This window comes from Sphaeramia orbicularis, chromosome 10, assembly GCF_902148855.1.
Source record: "Sphaeramia orbicularis chromosome 10, fSphaOr1.1, whole genome shotgun sequence".
NCBI classification, from domain to species: domain Eukaryota; kingdom Metazoa; phylum Chordata; class Actinopteri; order Kurtiformes; family Apogonidae; genus Sphaeramia; species Sphaeramia orbicularis.
In genome coordinates, this window is record NC_043966.1 from 30452424 (window position 1) to 30468731 (window position 16308).

General features: G+C 40.5%; 1 protein-coding gene and 1 non-coding gene across 2 annotated transcripts; one reads left to right on the plus strand and one right to left on the minus strand.

Moving 5' to 3' along the window:
• Window positions 1–225: 225 nt before the first annotated feature.
• Window positions 226–297, minus strand: trnaw-cca (transfer RNA tryptophan (anticodon CCA)). Its single transcript has one exon. It is a non-coding gene; the product is annotated as a tRNA-Trp (tRNA).
• A 1594-nt stretch (window positions 298–1891) lies between these two features.
• On the plus strand, window positions 1892–13993 carry spon2a (spondin 2a, extracellular matrix protein). The gene is made up of 6 exons (XM_030145778.1): window positions 1892–2052; window positions 5166–5394; window positions 7207–7427; window positions 10487–10678; window positions 11006–11177; window positions 13030–13993. The coding sequence occupies exons 2-6, from the start codon at window positions 5166–5168 to the stop codon at window positions 13215–13217; spliced, it is 1002 nt and encodes a 333-aa protein (XP_030001638.1). The 5' UTR covers window positions 1892–2052; the 3' UTR covers window positions 13218–13993.
• The last annotated feature ends 2315 nt before the right edge of the window (window positions 13994–16308 follow it).

The following is a 16308-nucleotide window of genomic DNA, read 5'->3' on the forward strand; positions in this document are numbered from 1 at the left end:
CAGTATAACAACCTGACAATCCAAGTAACAATCACTCCCTTCCTTGAGGAATATATTGTGACATAACTGTGTCTTTGTACATTATGTTGAATTTTTGGACACTCCCTGAGGTCTACCCCCAACCCATTCTAAAGCTTAACCCTGCAGTCTGAATGTAGCCTATGTGTCCACTGAAGTACATTACAAATATAATCATGTGTTCTGAGTAGGAAAGAATAAGGTAACTGACCCTGACGTGATTTGAACACGCAACCTTCTGATCTGGAGTCAGACGCGCTACCGTTGCGCCACAGAGTCTGGTGTCACTGCATGTTCCTCCTCAAAACAAACTGATCACAGAAACAGGTCTGTAAAGGCTTTTTGTTAGTTTAATTAATGGTGTACCAACAATTCTTAATGACTGTAGCCATTAGTGCATAATACATATTTTAAATTGTTACACTCATAAAACATTTAAAGTCATAAACATTATAGGAAGGAAAGTTGAATTGCACATATAAAAGAGGAATTTATTGGCAGATAGATAGATAGATAGATAGATAGATAGATAGATAGATAGATAGATAGATAGATAGATAGATAGATAGATAGATAGATAGATAGATAGATAGATAGATAGATAGATAGATAGATAGAGAAGGGAAAATGAGGAAAGCAGATGATGAAAGGGGATGAAAAGAGTAAGAAGAAACAGATGGAGTGAGAATGTAATTGTTTATTTGATTGTTAACATCCGCAGGACACAGACTTCTGCAAATTGTTACCTGATCTTCTCGTGTTCCCTGCCTCATTTCTCCTCGTTCTTTGGAAGGTTCATAGCAGAACCCGGCAGTGACATGGCCAAGTTGTTTTTAAGGCCCGTGAGTCCCCAGATCCAGACTTGTCTATTAGATCTGGTTAATGTTAGTCGGGTCATCTGCAGTTGAGTTGATAGAGTAGGTCTAAGGAGTAACTGTGCCTGGTCCACATAGCTCATAGTCAACGTAGACCAGGGTGAACACGTGTGCAAAGTGAATTCTTCAATGAAATGTCTGTCCTGCTGAAAAAGGCCATCTGCTCTGTTGCATCATCTGGAAGCGAAATAATCAGTAAAGTAGCAAAAGTAACTAAAAGGTTTTCCGCAGAGTCACACATGCTCACACTGCCTCATTTAGTTTGAGCCTTGACACGTTGATAAGTGAGTGGCGGCTGGTAACAGAAACCTCCCTGGTTGGCCATGTGTGTACCAGCTGTGGTAACTGGTGGTCACACATGTCTCATATACACACACACACACACACACCATGACTTAAGGAAAAGGGGTTCCTCGACTGAGATCACAGCTGGATCAGCCACAGGACGCAAGACCTATTTGGAAGGAAAAAGACGGTAACCATTTAAAAGCCTCTTGATTCTCTGCAAAGTCCAATCAGTAAATGAACTGCAGAAATAAAAGGCTGTGCTCCTGTCTACACTCAACTCAGCTGTTATACAGGTTGCATATCTGTGCGCAAGGCCTATTTCTCATTTCTGCCCTTATTTTACTGCCATTATTCAGCAACTCTACACCTCGTAAGTCTGACAGTGTGAGCAGAAGAACAAGGATAGGAAAATACACAATGCTGAATGGCATATATTAAACGAAGCCAATGTGGTGTTGATTACCTTGTCAGCAGTGAGGTTACTTAGTTTACCACTGAAAGAGGGAGAGAAAAGGAGTGAGAGAAAGACAAGAGGGAGAGAAGGACAGTGGAGAAGAGGAGTCAGGCTTTAACTGCCTTTCCATACAAGGAGAAGTAGGGGGAGAAAAGAGAAGGAGGGGGAGGAGAAAAGTAGAGGGAGCGAGAGAAAGTGAGAGAGGGGAAGGTAATCTGAGGAGATACAATGAGAGAGAGAAGGGAGGAGGAGAAAATTTTGGAAAGAGAGATAAAGACTGAGGATAGAGGGATAAGAGCTGATAAGGTTGCAGCAGCCGACAGCCAGTTGGAGTAAAGAAGAAGAAGAAGCTGTATCCTCTCTGAGCTGCCGACACAGATTCTGCTGCAGGTTTTGTGACTGACTGATCCAACACAGGTAGGACACACACTGAGCCTCCATTCATTCAGTCTCATGTCAGTCCTCACTGCTGTCGAGAACTGAAAGTGTGCACGCTTCCTCAGGAATCGTATTCAGATTGTCAAGTAAAACTAAATCAATGTTGGCAGTAAAATGTATCCGTGGTTTTATTTTCATTCATGCATTTAAATGTAAGCAACAATTCAATGTAGCAGCAAATTTGCAGGTTGCAGTACTTAATATACTGTGGATGGTAGAATGTCATAATTCATCACATGTTTTAAATATAAAACTTTGTCTGAAATCAGCTGTCTCTCATTAAAAGTCTTCTTCTTTGAGTATGTTAATGACATTTTTCATTATTAAATGAATGCCACATTTGTTTCTTATGCAACAATAGTGTGCCCAGATGTCCTTTTATGAGATACATCTTGCTGGCTTTGCAGACTTCTCATATCTGAATGTAGATCTATTTCCTTTGAAATCATAGCTTCAGGAGATCCTTTTAGTACTTACTTTCGCCTGTTGCTGTCACGATTTCTCCTCTGCCTCCACTGAAACAGTGAGATTTCTGATGGATTCCAGCTTGAGTCTGTCTATGTACCAGTGTACAAGAAGTAAATGGCACCAATACAGTATGTGGACTTTGTAAGATGTTTTTGGCAAGAAACACTTTGTTTCTTCATTCTGTGCAAACTGTTCAGTCCGCTGCTGTTTCCTTGGCTTAAAGAAAAGCAGCTAATTACCTCCCTGCCCTCTCCTTGTTAAAATGAACATAAGTCCTGCTGCGTTCACAAATCTGTGTCTGTGCCCGAATACCTGCATGCCTGTGTATATGAGCTGAGGTGAATGTGTGTATTATCTCTGCATGAGTTTGCTGAAATTGCACAGTAAAGGTGCCCACGGGGAGCCAGCCGCTACTTTTGGCCCCTCGCCATATCCCCTCATTTTATTGTGTTTTGTGCCTAAGAGAGAGAAAAAAAACTCCCGTGGCTCTGTTTACGTTGAGTGACGAGGCCCGGTCTGCGGTGTGAGTTTTTTATTTATGTCAACTGAAATGGTCATATAGTCTGTTATTATTTCTATACTTGTTTTCAGGTCTGTGTGTCAACTGATGAAATGCCCAGGGTCAGTGTGACAAGTTCAAAGGGAAGCTTTCAGAATCCACTCATGTGTCTTAGAGCAAATTTGGGCCAAAACCTAGAAACTATATACAATAAGTGTTTTGTTGTTAGCCTGCAATTAAGACATACTTCTTTATATAGACTGGAATGTAAATGTATGTGTGTATGCGTAAAACAGGCTGTAAAAGCTAAATCTTTGCAACAGCTTGTTACAAGACTGACCTCTTTTCCAATACCCAAACAGAGTTGACAGAACAGACAGTAAAGTAATAGTTAAGATCACATACTAACGTGAAAAACTTTCAGTTCAAGTGGGTGAACTCCCATTAACCCCAGTTTGCGTAGCTCACAAATTCATGGAAAAATGTATGCTTATGATAAGTTTCTGCAAGAACTCATGTTTGGTTGCATGCTTAAGCATCTTCGTGCTGAGTCTTTTGTGCTTCCTGCAGAGTACTGGAGTTGCAGCTGATCAGTAAGATCAAATCTGAGCACTGTATGTCTCCATAACTGCAGTATTTTTATGGGGGTCTTTTGAAATACACAGTGGTTAATATACATTTAATGGAGATGGGGAATTGATAAAACACTCAGTGACATATAAAGTTGTGATCAGAAAAGTGTCAGAGTTGGAGTTTTGCAGCTATACTGGCAGAGTAATACTATCTGACCTCTGGAAATAGACTTCAGGGACAATGTGCAACAAGACATGAGTGTTATGTGTATGTGTGTGTATGTGTGTGCATCAGTGCATAGGTGTTTGTGTGTTTGTCCACTTGCCCAAATGTAACTGTCTGCATTCTGCAGCTGCTTTGAGGTTTAGTTGTAGAGTAGTAACTCATAGAAACACCACTGCACACTACAGCTACAAACCATCACTCTTACTTTTTGTAACATGCATAAAAAAATCACAATCTGGCATCAAAAGAAAATGAAAAGCATCTGCAAGTCAGACAGGCAAACCAGTGTAAGGGTCAGGCAATTTTTTTTCCCCCGAAGTTTCAGCGCCAATGACTGGAACTGGAACGTCCCAAAGCCGTATTTGCTTTTGGGATTTACAGTGAATAGACCCCACAACTCAAGTAAATTGTTAAGATGAGAAAATGAAATTATTTGCACAAACCATGCAAGCAGGAGAGAAGAGTGATGATGGAGTGATAATACAGATGAAGAAAGTTAAAGGATGATAATGTACAATGTAGGATGTTCACAGAGGAAAGGTGATAAGAGAGATTACTGGCAATGAGGGAAGCAACAAAAATGAATAAACAAGTGATTAAAAAACAGTATATTTTTAAGTGATACAATAATATTAAGAACTAAAATAAGTTCAGATCTGTTTGATGTGATCATCCCGCCCACGCCTGCCTCCTTTTTCTGTCTCTTAATAGAGTGTGAGTCTGACTCAGCAGTCAGTGGTCAGTGCATGGTCAGTCAGTGAGGTCAGTAGAGCAGAGCAGACGGTACTCATCTATCCTTAGGATGTCATCCATATTATATTTATTTTAAGGCGCCTTCTGTAGCAGACATTACTGTGACAGCTATGAATGTTAACCATTTTGCCGTGGAGCCACAGATTGGCTCAGGACCAGCACACTCAAGATAGGAATAAGAGGATTTTTTTAATCAAAAGCTGGAGGGTCAGCGAGTTCAATAAGCTTTATCCTTAAAATGGATGTGTTGTGATATGAAGCAGGAACCAGGAATTTCCTTCTTTTACTGTTTTTCCAGTATTGTCTGGGTTGGGTTTCCTAAATTTTTAAGTTCAGAGCCTTTCATTTGCTTGCATATGGACAAAGATTATACAGCCCTAGTCCTTCTGAGAGACTTCTTGCCACACATTTCATGATGTTCAGGAAAGCTCAATAGTGAGAGCAATATTTCATGAGGATACATTTTTGTGTTTTGCCAGGAGCCTGGCAGAGGCAGAGCATGCTGCGTGATACTTCTTGTCCACTGGTGAGGAATACAGTTTTTTTTTTTTTTTAATTTCTCCGTGTCTTTCAGATGATGTCATCAGAACACCTGACCTGCGGTTGGCTGCAGCAGCTCCTCTTTGTGCTTATGAAGCTTTCCCTCAGTTTTGCTGGGCCTCTGCGACCACTCAACGGGACCGAATGCACGGCCAAGGGTCCTGCTTCCTACATCCTGGTCTTTACAGGTCACTGGAGCCCGCAGGCTTTCCCCAAGCAATATCCACTGTTCCGGCCCCCTGCACAGTGGTCCAAACTCATAGGTGAGAAAGGCCAAAAATCCTCCATTTCTCGCTCAGGCCTCAGCTTTAATTCAGCACAGATCCCTCTCTCTTCAGCCTGAGTTAAACACTTGTACACAGTAGCACATTTGAGAGATGTTAATGAGTAAAGCAGCAAGAAGAGAGCAATAAGAAGGACAGCCTAAATGCTAACAGATGGGGCGTCTCTCTGTTTCTCTAATTTCTATCCCATCATATCTTCAATATTTCTCTATTGCTTTCAATCCTACACGCCTTCCCACATTTCCGCTGGTTCACCACAGTGTTGGCGGTAAAGCCTGCAGACAACGCTTTGGGACTAGTGAAGGTGGGTGATGATAGTCAGGGTGTGGTGGGGTCAGACCACTTACCTCTATGCCAGGAGGAGTAGAGGAAGAGGAAATTGGGGCTCGCCTTTTTTTCTTGTTCTTTTTTTTTTCCAAGCCAGGGAGTATGGGATGGATGGCAGATGTTTGTATGCGTGTACATGGATGTTTTTTAGGTGTGTTTTTAGTCTACTCCTGTGCATCACTGTCTGTGGTGATCGTGGCTTTGTCTGTTTTCCAACTCTCACAATAGCCACCCTGCCAGAGGATGATGGTCAACTTACTGTATATAGAGACAGGCACCAGAGATTGAGACACACCCCTAATGGCTTTTAACGTCCCTGTGTGCTAGACCCTGCAATGGGCTTTGTCACAAGAAAAGAAAAACACCAGACTGATGTGTGGCCAGTGGGGACAGGAGGGAAAACACTTGGAACTTTGGACATGGAATTTGTCACAGTCCAAAAAAAATATAACCTGCCGAGAGGTTTAGGGGCCCATGACAGTTTTGTATTGTTCAATTGTGAAACCAGGGTTCAAGGGACCAAGGACACTGCCAGAGGAGAGAGGGAATGGAGTTTGTCATGGCCAAAGAAAAAACAGAAGCAATTTAGGAAGGGCGGGAAGTGGGCTTTAACGTCTTGGTGGGGCTTAAATGTGATGTGTTATTGAATTTCAAGGACTTGACGCTTGTGGGAAATTTGTTGGGATGGAAATGCAATTAAGTGAATAAGTAATAGCAGTTCGGGGAGAAACAAGATAGTGTGTGAAGTGTGCTGGGCATGTTGTGTGTGTGGCTTGTGTGGTGTGTGTGTTAATACATGTGTCAAGAGTGCTTAAATATGAGTGTACAGTTGTGTATGTGTGCCTGAATGCAGCTCTGAAAAGTGAGGTAAGGCAGAACCATCAGAGCATTTGTCAGCGTGTTTCTGGCTAACCTTACTCTGCCCTTAAACCACTGGTCCAGGCCAGTGGCTCTGTGGGTTTCAGTTCTGAGATCCTGGACCTGCGGCACAAACAGTTTAACCTCTTGATTCTTAACAGATTTCATTGATAACCAGAACTAAATATCTGAATATGGGAATGTGAAGCAGATGTTCTATTGGCTCAAAATGTTCAAAAAAGAATGAGGGTTTGCAAAATTGTTTAATTTTTTTTGTCCTGTTTGGTTGCTGACTTTGAAATCATGACCTATACTCTGGCAGCTACAGCTGGTGTTGTGGTTTTATCAGTGATAGAAGAAGAAAAGATGTAACTATAGCTGTGCAGTAATGCTAAAGACACACATGTGGGCAATTCCTTAAGAATTATCTGTTTAAGTGAAGGGAAAAGGAGGCAGCCATTGAAATACATACAGTCTCTGTGGTGGAAATGATCTCACCCTCTGGCTCAGCCTCAGTGGTACTTTACTGACATTGATAGGCACTCACAGGAATAAGCATCTTACTCCTGTGTTTTCTGTTTTTTTGTGTTTCTTTTCTCTCTTTAGCGGTCAGCCATAATCGTCATTTTCGACTGTGGGAAGAGGGGGCTTCAGCCAGTGCAGGGTTGCAGAGCTTTGCTGAACTCGGGGTGACGGTGGAGATAATGAAGGGGGCCAAGGAGGCAAGAAAGAGACGTGCAGTCGGCGCCATGTACAGAACAGCCGGGATCCCAAATGGCATTGGCCACAGCTCCACAGAGCTGCTCATGCTACCTCGAAGCTCACTGGTAGGCACAAATAAAACTTTAGTAGAAACAATATTCCTTGTTGAAGCATATATTCCCTCGGAAAAGCACACACATGCTCAGACACGGTAAGTCACTCAAACTGTCGGCTTGACTCAATCTATTCGGTCATCAGGGACCATGGCCTCCCCATAACGTTGCCCTTCCGCTCCTACCAAACACTTCACCACTTATTTCCACTATCCAATCAGGCTATGTTTAGCCAATACGCCGTAGTCCTGCAGCCACAAACGCCCACATCCATCCTGTGCGGTCTGCACTCTGTCTGCTGCCTGTCCCACTGAACTCAGGAGAAGGGCCCTGGAAGACATTTAGTCAAAGTTCAATCCAAGGTAATGGATAGGTTAAGAATCATTTAAGCCCAAGATAAACAAAATACACATGCCAACATGTAAAATGAAAGATTTTTACTTTAATCGTTCCTACCCCTGGCACTGACGCGACCCCTTTATACCGTGACTGCAATATAAGACAGTTTTTCATACAATAATCTTGAGCTGAGCAGTAGCTAATATGAGGTTTCAGCAGTCAAAGCAAAACCAAGTGGATATTTTAGCGCAGAATTCCCTCTTTATCACACAATCCCTTTAGCACAGCAAGAGAACACTATCTAGAAAAACAGAGTATATACAGTATGTATTCAGCTGTTTTTATTAAACACTAACTTATCCTCTGAGCTCATCTAGAATCTGGATTGTTTCAATAACTCAGGTGTGGAGGCATCTGTTAGCTGATGATATCTTCAGAAAACAGGCTCAGTGTTCAACCAGACTGTAATGTAACTTTGCTTTTTTGTAAATTACAGACTACCTGCGCTGCTCAAAGCTGAAGGTGTCTGAGAGCAAAGTTCACAGTTGGCGTCTGTTTTGAGCCTCAGCCTAAATTTAGGATGAAGGCTTTTAAACAAAGGCAGAGGATTTGAGGAGGCATGACACAGTGGATACAAGCAATGTGTTGCAATAGTCACACAGTTTAAGTTATTAAATGAAGTATTAAACCATGTGTATGCATATATAGCTGGTGAATTAGCAGAAGGGTGTGACAGGGAATAGAACAGAAGAGGATGAAGAAGAAATGCTGTAGGTGCATGCCTGCCTGAAAGTCTGGTGACCTACATTTGTTTATTGGTTATTCCACTGCTTGCAGGCTTTAAAAAAAATCACAAACAACATAAGACAGAGGAGACTTTAGTAAGTACTCGTCACGGACAGCAGCTTAACAGCATGCCGTCGAGGTGCGTGATGTCTGCAACTGCATTTAAATTGGCTCATCTGTTTTTAGATCAGTGGAAAACGCATGGTAAAACAATGTATTTGTGCAGAATGTGACTATGACAGAATTAATGATGTGTAACCGTTGACAGCTTGATCTGTTAGTCTGCTTTTCTGTCTCTTTCAGAGCGAAGGATGAGATCCACTTATATGAATCCCATCCTTTTTCTCTTTCCCACTAAAACAAAACATTCACATGCAATGCCCCAAAAATCCCAAACACATGAGTCAGTTCTCCATATTCATGAGCCTTCTGCTATTGCTGTTAAAAGTGTAATTCAAAGCAGACAGATAACAGAAAAACAGAGGGTCCAGTCGGGCTCATTCTTATAAATTCAGTATTTTCTAACTGGCACCAGAGAAAGTGCAAACATAGCACCTGTCTATTAAGTGTGTTTTTCTGGTTAATTTGTTTTCTAGGGCGCTTCGTTTTCATTTTTTTTGGTGAAAAATTTGCTGTGATGGAGACAAAGTCATAAGAATCATGGGAGCTTTGAGGAACTGTCTGCCAGGTCTGGTTAAACCTGTGATGAGGGATAGCCCTTCGGTAGACATCCTTGCTGTGTGACCCAGTGGATAGAGCAGGACGGCTTCTTGGCTTCTTGGCAAAAACGTTTCAGAGGAGATTGAAAGGTACAGGAGGAAGGAGAGATGTTAGAAGAGAAGCAAAGAAAGCAAAGAGAAAGGAAGGAAGTGAGGAAGGAGGGGATCAGTGGAGGATTCTGAAAAGCAACAGAGCTGCTTCTGATCCGGCCTCTCTGTTTCTCGCTGTGCGTCACAGGCATGAAACAGACCCGGTGTGTCATGCTGACACTGCCGTCCTCCTGTCCCAAGTGGTCTGCTCTGCCTGGTGAACGGTTTTGATATCTGTTCCAGCACTCTTTCATCCAGCTCTTTTCTCCAGCCCGTCCCACTTCATCCAAGTCCGTCAGGAGTTTTATAAGCCCACCCATCCTATTCCAGTCCAGAGAGGCTCAGGTCTTCAAACATCAGGCTGCAAACAGGGAGGCGCTTTCCACTGTTCACTGCTGTTTTTTGGGTGTCTGCCACCTCAGCGTGTGCTGACCCCCAGGGCATTTCCTGTATGAGGTCACCAGCTTTCAGGAAGCATACATCACAGAGGAGACGCAGTCTGACCTGCGCTGGAAACTGAGTGGGTGCATGCATGTGTACACACGCAATCCCCAATCCCTGCAAATATAAATTACAAAGTTTAAGAGGTCTGGCATTGGCTATGTGTGTGTGTAGTCATGTGTGCTATACCATAGTCATTGACCTGCTTTCTTAACTTACTAACTGCACACAACATATGAAATACATAAAAGATGAGGTGGTAACAGAAAATTGCGAGTATGATTGGTTTTCATCACTTCCTTTCTGTGCTCCTAAGAGAACTATTATTCAGCTGGTACACTTCCAGAACTGCAGTCAGACATCTGATTGATGTTAGAACTATAGCTGTTGGCACTGTGATGTCTGATTTCAATATACTTTTTGCTTGATGTAATTGTTTTATTTAATTACAGTTTGACAAAAAGGAAAGAGAAATAAAGAATATAATGGGTTCAGTAATATGAGTAATATTATTCAAAACATAAAAAACAATGATCCTTGAAGAAATATGCCTGAAATCATTGTTCTTGGCAAAACAGGTACATGTTAAAATGAGGATGACTAATGATCTGTTTTATGGTTTAAGTGAAACTCAATGTACCCCTGCAGTGCAGTAAAGTATGACATTAAGGTGCTATCTTTCTCTCTGACCACCAGTTGTCCCTGATGGTGAAGATGATTCCCAGTCCAGACTGGTTCGTTGGTGTGGACAGCCTAAACCTTTGTGACGGTAACCAGTGGAAAGAGGAAGTGACTGTTGACCTCCATCCTTATGATGCAGGGACAGACAGTGGATTTACTTTCTCCTCTCCAAATTTTCCCACCAGCCCTCCAGAAAACATCACCAAGGTACGTCAGCTTTTCCCTCCAGAAAGTTCAGAATTTCATAAGTGGTTATGATTTACTGTCAACTCTTCACTCATTCAGTCCATAGTGAGACAATACAATGTGGAAGGTTCACCTGATTCTTTAAATAGGCTCCTGTAGCATATGGGACTTCATTCTTAGCTGTCTCCACTTAGGTGATTGCTCTGCAGACCGTGTGACCAGCCTGAAATGATTTTAGTAAAAAGGGCCTCTGTTACATAATAGATCATCTATCTTTGCCGTGCATATGTTTCAAAGCTGAGATCTTGCTGGCTTTCCTGATGAATTATCCCTGCGTGTCTTGCTCAGATCACATCTCAGATGCCAAACCATCCGGCAAACTCCTTCTACTACCCACGCCTTAAAGAGCTCCCACCGATTGCCAGCGTAAAGCTCACGCAACAGAGCAGATCGCTTCACCGTCAAACTGTGATGTCCAATCATATTTTACCGAATTCTATCAGCCCCCAGCGTTTCTCAGGTAAGGGACGTTTATTTGTAAGTGAAAAAAACAGGTCATCAGACTTCAAGAAACATATATACTTATATTCACTTCATATAATATAGTAAGAATTCTTACGCTGTGTTTGGGGGTTTAACCCATAAAGACCCAAACAGCCATTGGCGACCAAAACCATCTACTGATCTAAACTGTTTAATACCTGCTGATCCACTAATCCTATCAATCCATGTAAATAATTGTTGTAAAATAGTTACTCATTTTTTCATGTCCAACAGATATGACCCATTTGGACGTTCAGAAGCTCCGTAGTGAACGTGGAAACACCATCATCTTCTACAACATTGATTCACCAGTAAAACCCATGCAGTTGGTTCAGTGACAGTGGATGGACACATTGGGTTTATGTTCAGTTAATGAGAGATTTTGCTGAAAAAGTCACTTTTTCATCAGTTTTCTCTGGTATTGATATAATAATGATCAACTTTAATCTGAGCTTGTATGAACATCTACTTGATCAGTGAATTAAATGTTGGAAAATACCTGATTTTAACTGGAAAAAAAACTACAAAATACAAAAGATAATATTACAGTAAATGGGGATAAACCACTTAAGGATGGTTAAATATAGAGGAAAAAATTATTTTGGAACTGCCACAAATGTCACACGGTCCTCATGGGTTAAATCTCATTATATCATTAATTTCTTAAATATGGTGAATGCAAACCTATATGATTAGATGATTAATCATGTAAAAGCACATATTTGGAGATAGAGAAGCTCACTTAGTTTAGCTGTGTTCACAATCAATAACAGTACTGTATAACTTCTACTATTACTTGTGTTATTATTATTAATCAGCCATAATAGGGCACTAAAATGGGAGGTGACGGAGTGAAACCTTTCAGGACTTCAGTTAATGCACATACAGATAAGAATGCTATAAGTGAAGCCTCCTTCAAATAGATCCTAGTCTGCTCTGTTAAGGTGATCAATATGTGACCTACAAATTATATCTTTAACCCTTAAAGACCAAGAACTATTTTCATGTTGACTTCCAAATGAGTTTCTGTCTACATTTAACCATTCCTAAGTGATTTATCACCTTTTATTATAATATTAATCTCTGTATTTTGCATTTTTTCAGTGTAAATCAGGTATTTTCCTATATTTAATTTACTGATCATATAGATGTTCATAAAAGCTCAGAGTCAGTTCAAAGGTTATTCTATCAAAACAGAGAAAACTGAGAAAGAAGTGACTTTTTCAGCAAAATATATCAACTGAACAAAATAACAAGCATCTCCAACCACTGTCATTTGTCACATTACTTGGGTTTTACTATGCTGGAGAAGATGATGGTGTTTCCATGTTCACTATGGAGCCTCTGAATGACTAAATGGGTCATATCTGATGACCATCAAAACATGAGAATCGGACTTTTACCTCAATTAGTTACATGTGTTGATAGGAATAGTAGATCAACAGTATTTAAACATTTTAGATCAGTAGATACTTCTGGTTGATTTGGTGTTAAGAACCTAATATGCATTAATATATCGTGTAATATTCAGCAGTTGACTTTTGATATGACTGAAGACACCTTTATGCTGTGCTTGGGGTTTTAAGTCTGTTAAGTGCTCATTATGTCATTTATTTCTTAAATATGTTTAATGTAAACTAAATGGCTTGATGATACATCCTGTAAAAGCATAGTTTTTGGAGATAGAGAGGCCCATATCTACAGTGCAGGTTTACGTCACGTCTACTCTCAGCAGTAGTGGAAGCAGTTTTAGCCACAGATGATGCATTTACATTCTTTGTCTTTATGATGAATGTGTTCGTTTTGTCACTTCTCTCCTTCCAACACAGCAACACCACTTGACTGTGAAGTGTCTCTTTGGTCGTCCTGGGGTTTGTGTTTGGGTCCATGCTCCAGAGGTGGTGTTCGCCACCGTACACGCTACATCCTGTTGCGGCCCGCTAATTCTGGGAACCCCTGCCCTGAGCTGGAGGAACAGGCCGAATGCGTACCACACAGTTGTCTGAAACGCCAGTAACTAACACAAACACCAACACTGCCAGTATCCGACACTGGGACTTTCATTTGGTCGCTGCTGGACTGAGAAATGTTGCTGTATCTTGAAAATCTCTTTGATTAAGTAAAGGATATGTGTGTGTGTGTGTGTGTGTGTGTGTGTGTGTGTGTGTTTGTGTTTGTGTGTGTGTGTGTTTGTGTGTGCGTGTGTGTGTGTGTGTGTGTGTGTGTGTGTGTGTCTGTTACAGCCGGGTGGTGGAAATTAAAAGATGCTGCATTTAATGAATACAGCATGTACTCCTTTGTGTCGGTAATTACAGTAAAACAGAGTTGAACGTGAAGTGTAGCAGAGCAGTTTTAATCTGTTGGAGTAAAAAGTGGATTTAATGAACTGTCTTGTACTCAGAACAGAGTGGAACATACATAATAAGAAACCAGTGCTGATAATGTCACACTAAAGTCACATCTTCAACACAGTGTACGCGGGTGAACACAAAAATCTCCACACAAATGCCGCTGCACATACTACATACTTTAACAGGCAGAGAGGCATTAGTTTACATACTGTAGGTAACCTATACATGCTTGGCACATGCATGTCTTTCAAAATAACCTCACACCCTGGTTTATTAATATCATCTTTCATAAGTAGAAAATAATGTCTGACTTGGAGCCAATCTAAAGAAGCTGGCCTACTTTTGTAACGTGATGCAGGTTTTTATAGAAATAAATATTTGTATTATGATCTCTTTTGATATTTTGTATATACTGTATATGTACAGAGTGGGGAAGCAAAATTTACAATGAACATTTAGTTGTTTTTTCTCAGCAGGCACTACGTCAGTTGTTTTGAAACCAAACATATATTGATATCATAATCATACCTAACACTATTATCCATACCTTTTCAGAAACTTTTGCCCATATGAGTTATCAGGAAAGCAAACGTCAAAGAGTGTGTGATTTGCTGAATGCACTCGTCACACCTCAGCTTTCGATTTTGCGATAAATCTGTCATTTCTGCGGTTCAGTACAGCATCGACAGTGAAGATCTTTTCATCTGAAAAGATCATTACAATGGAGGACTTTTTCTTGAACCATGTAAGAATTTTCTTGCACCTTTCCAATCTCTTTTCCTTCATAGCTGTTGTCAACAAGTGTTTTGGTGTTCTTGTGTAAGAGTTTAACTTCAAATCATATTTTACTGCATTTCTAACGGTCTTGTTGTCTACCTCAAGTTCAATTGCCATTTTTTTCATGGATTTGGTTGGATCCTTTAGGATTTTGGATTTGAGAGTTTTAATAAAAGCTTTGGTACGTTTTTTTGTTGCTTCCTCCACTTCCAGACTTTCTCGTAATAGTTTTGCTCATAGTCATTCTCTTCTTTCCATTATAAACAGTCTTTATGGACACTCCAACTATTTTTGAAATCTCCTTTGGTGTGACAAGTGCATTCAGCAAATCACACACTCTTTGACGTTTGCTTTCCTGATTACTCATATGGGCAAAAGGTTCTGAAAAGGTATGGATAATAGTGTTAGGTATGATTATGACATCAATCATCATGTTATTATTATAATCTATGTTTGGTTTCAAAACAATTGACGTAGTGCCTGCTGAGAAAAAACAACTAAATGTTCATTGTAAATTTGGCTTCCCCACCCCGTATCTTGTCTTGTATAACTCTTGAATAAAGGTAGAGGTGTGTTTTTCAGATGGGAATGGTCTGTCTTCCTCTATTATGGATTGCTTTCTTGTTATCATGTGAATGTAACATCTACATTTAAAGAACATCCTTCATCAGCATAGCTCCAGTAATACGTGAAGAAGTCAACTTATTTGTGTACGCCAGAACATAATTTCACCAGTATTGACACGTCTTTATTTGGGTTGAGAGAACTCACAGCCTAAACGCAAAAATACACAGCCATAAATATCGCCGTATGAAACAGTCATGATGTTTTAGATTCACCAAAAACAGAAGTCACACTTCTTCATGGCCCTGGGCTGCTTTTCTTATAGCATCTGGGTAGTTAACTGAACGTAAATGTTTTTGTAGAGACTGCAAGGTTTAATGTCACTCCAGAGGAAGACGGATTTCATTTAACAAGGCTCATTTCTGTTTTTTAGTACTCAATGATCTACTTTTTTGGCAAAACATCCTCCATTCATGTTGATTTCTTTTGGCAGGAGAATTCTGAAAAACTTCAACTGTGCCTAAGGAAGGGAACCTTTTACTTTTATGTGGCAGATTTTATTTGACATGCTTGGAAGAGACCAAATGTTAAAATAACCTGTCGTCTTCCACTTAAATGTTTGACCACTGCAACTGGTGTCATAATGGTTGAACGTTGCATGTGCATGAGACAAGAATTAAAGCATCAGTTAATTTTGTGAATTAAAATTTAGATTGTGTGAATGTCAGCCTGAACTAAAGGTTTCATGTTTCTTTTAATGGCTGCAATGAGGGGATTGTAATAGTGTAGCACCTCCTGTTGGTCGCAACAAACAGTACTGAGAAACTCCTGCAATTACGACTCCTGTTATCACTGTTACTGCTGTTAATGAGACATAGCCATAACCTTTGAGGATTTCACATATGGAGAAACGTAGGATGCCATTAGTGAAGCGTTCTTTAAAGAAGCCAGAGAATGAGCTGTAAAGATGGTAAGGTTGTTTTTCTAGGTCCAAACTTAGTGTAAACGGTAAAGCATCACAACCCAGCTCACTGTACCTGCATCTACGAATAATAAGAGGACATTTCTGCTTAAATGTTCCTAACCATTTTAACAACCACTTCCTCATTGCCTTACACCTGCCTCTCCCAAAGTAAGTGTCATGACCCAAAATGTGTCACAGAACTGTTAATATGGTGTCACAGTATAAGACAAGAAAACAAGATATACCTGAATTCATTTTCCAAATTATAATAGTAGAAGAGTGTTCTGTGGATGAGTTTTGGTATGCTGACTTCAGCAAAGCCATGTGAAATGCAGAGGGGAGTTAAGAGATGGAACAAGAGCAAAATGATGACAACGGGATGAAAATGAAAAGAGGTAGATGAAACAATGTGAAAGACATAACAAGATAAAAACAACATACATTAAAACTGT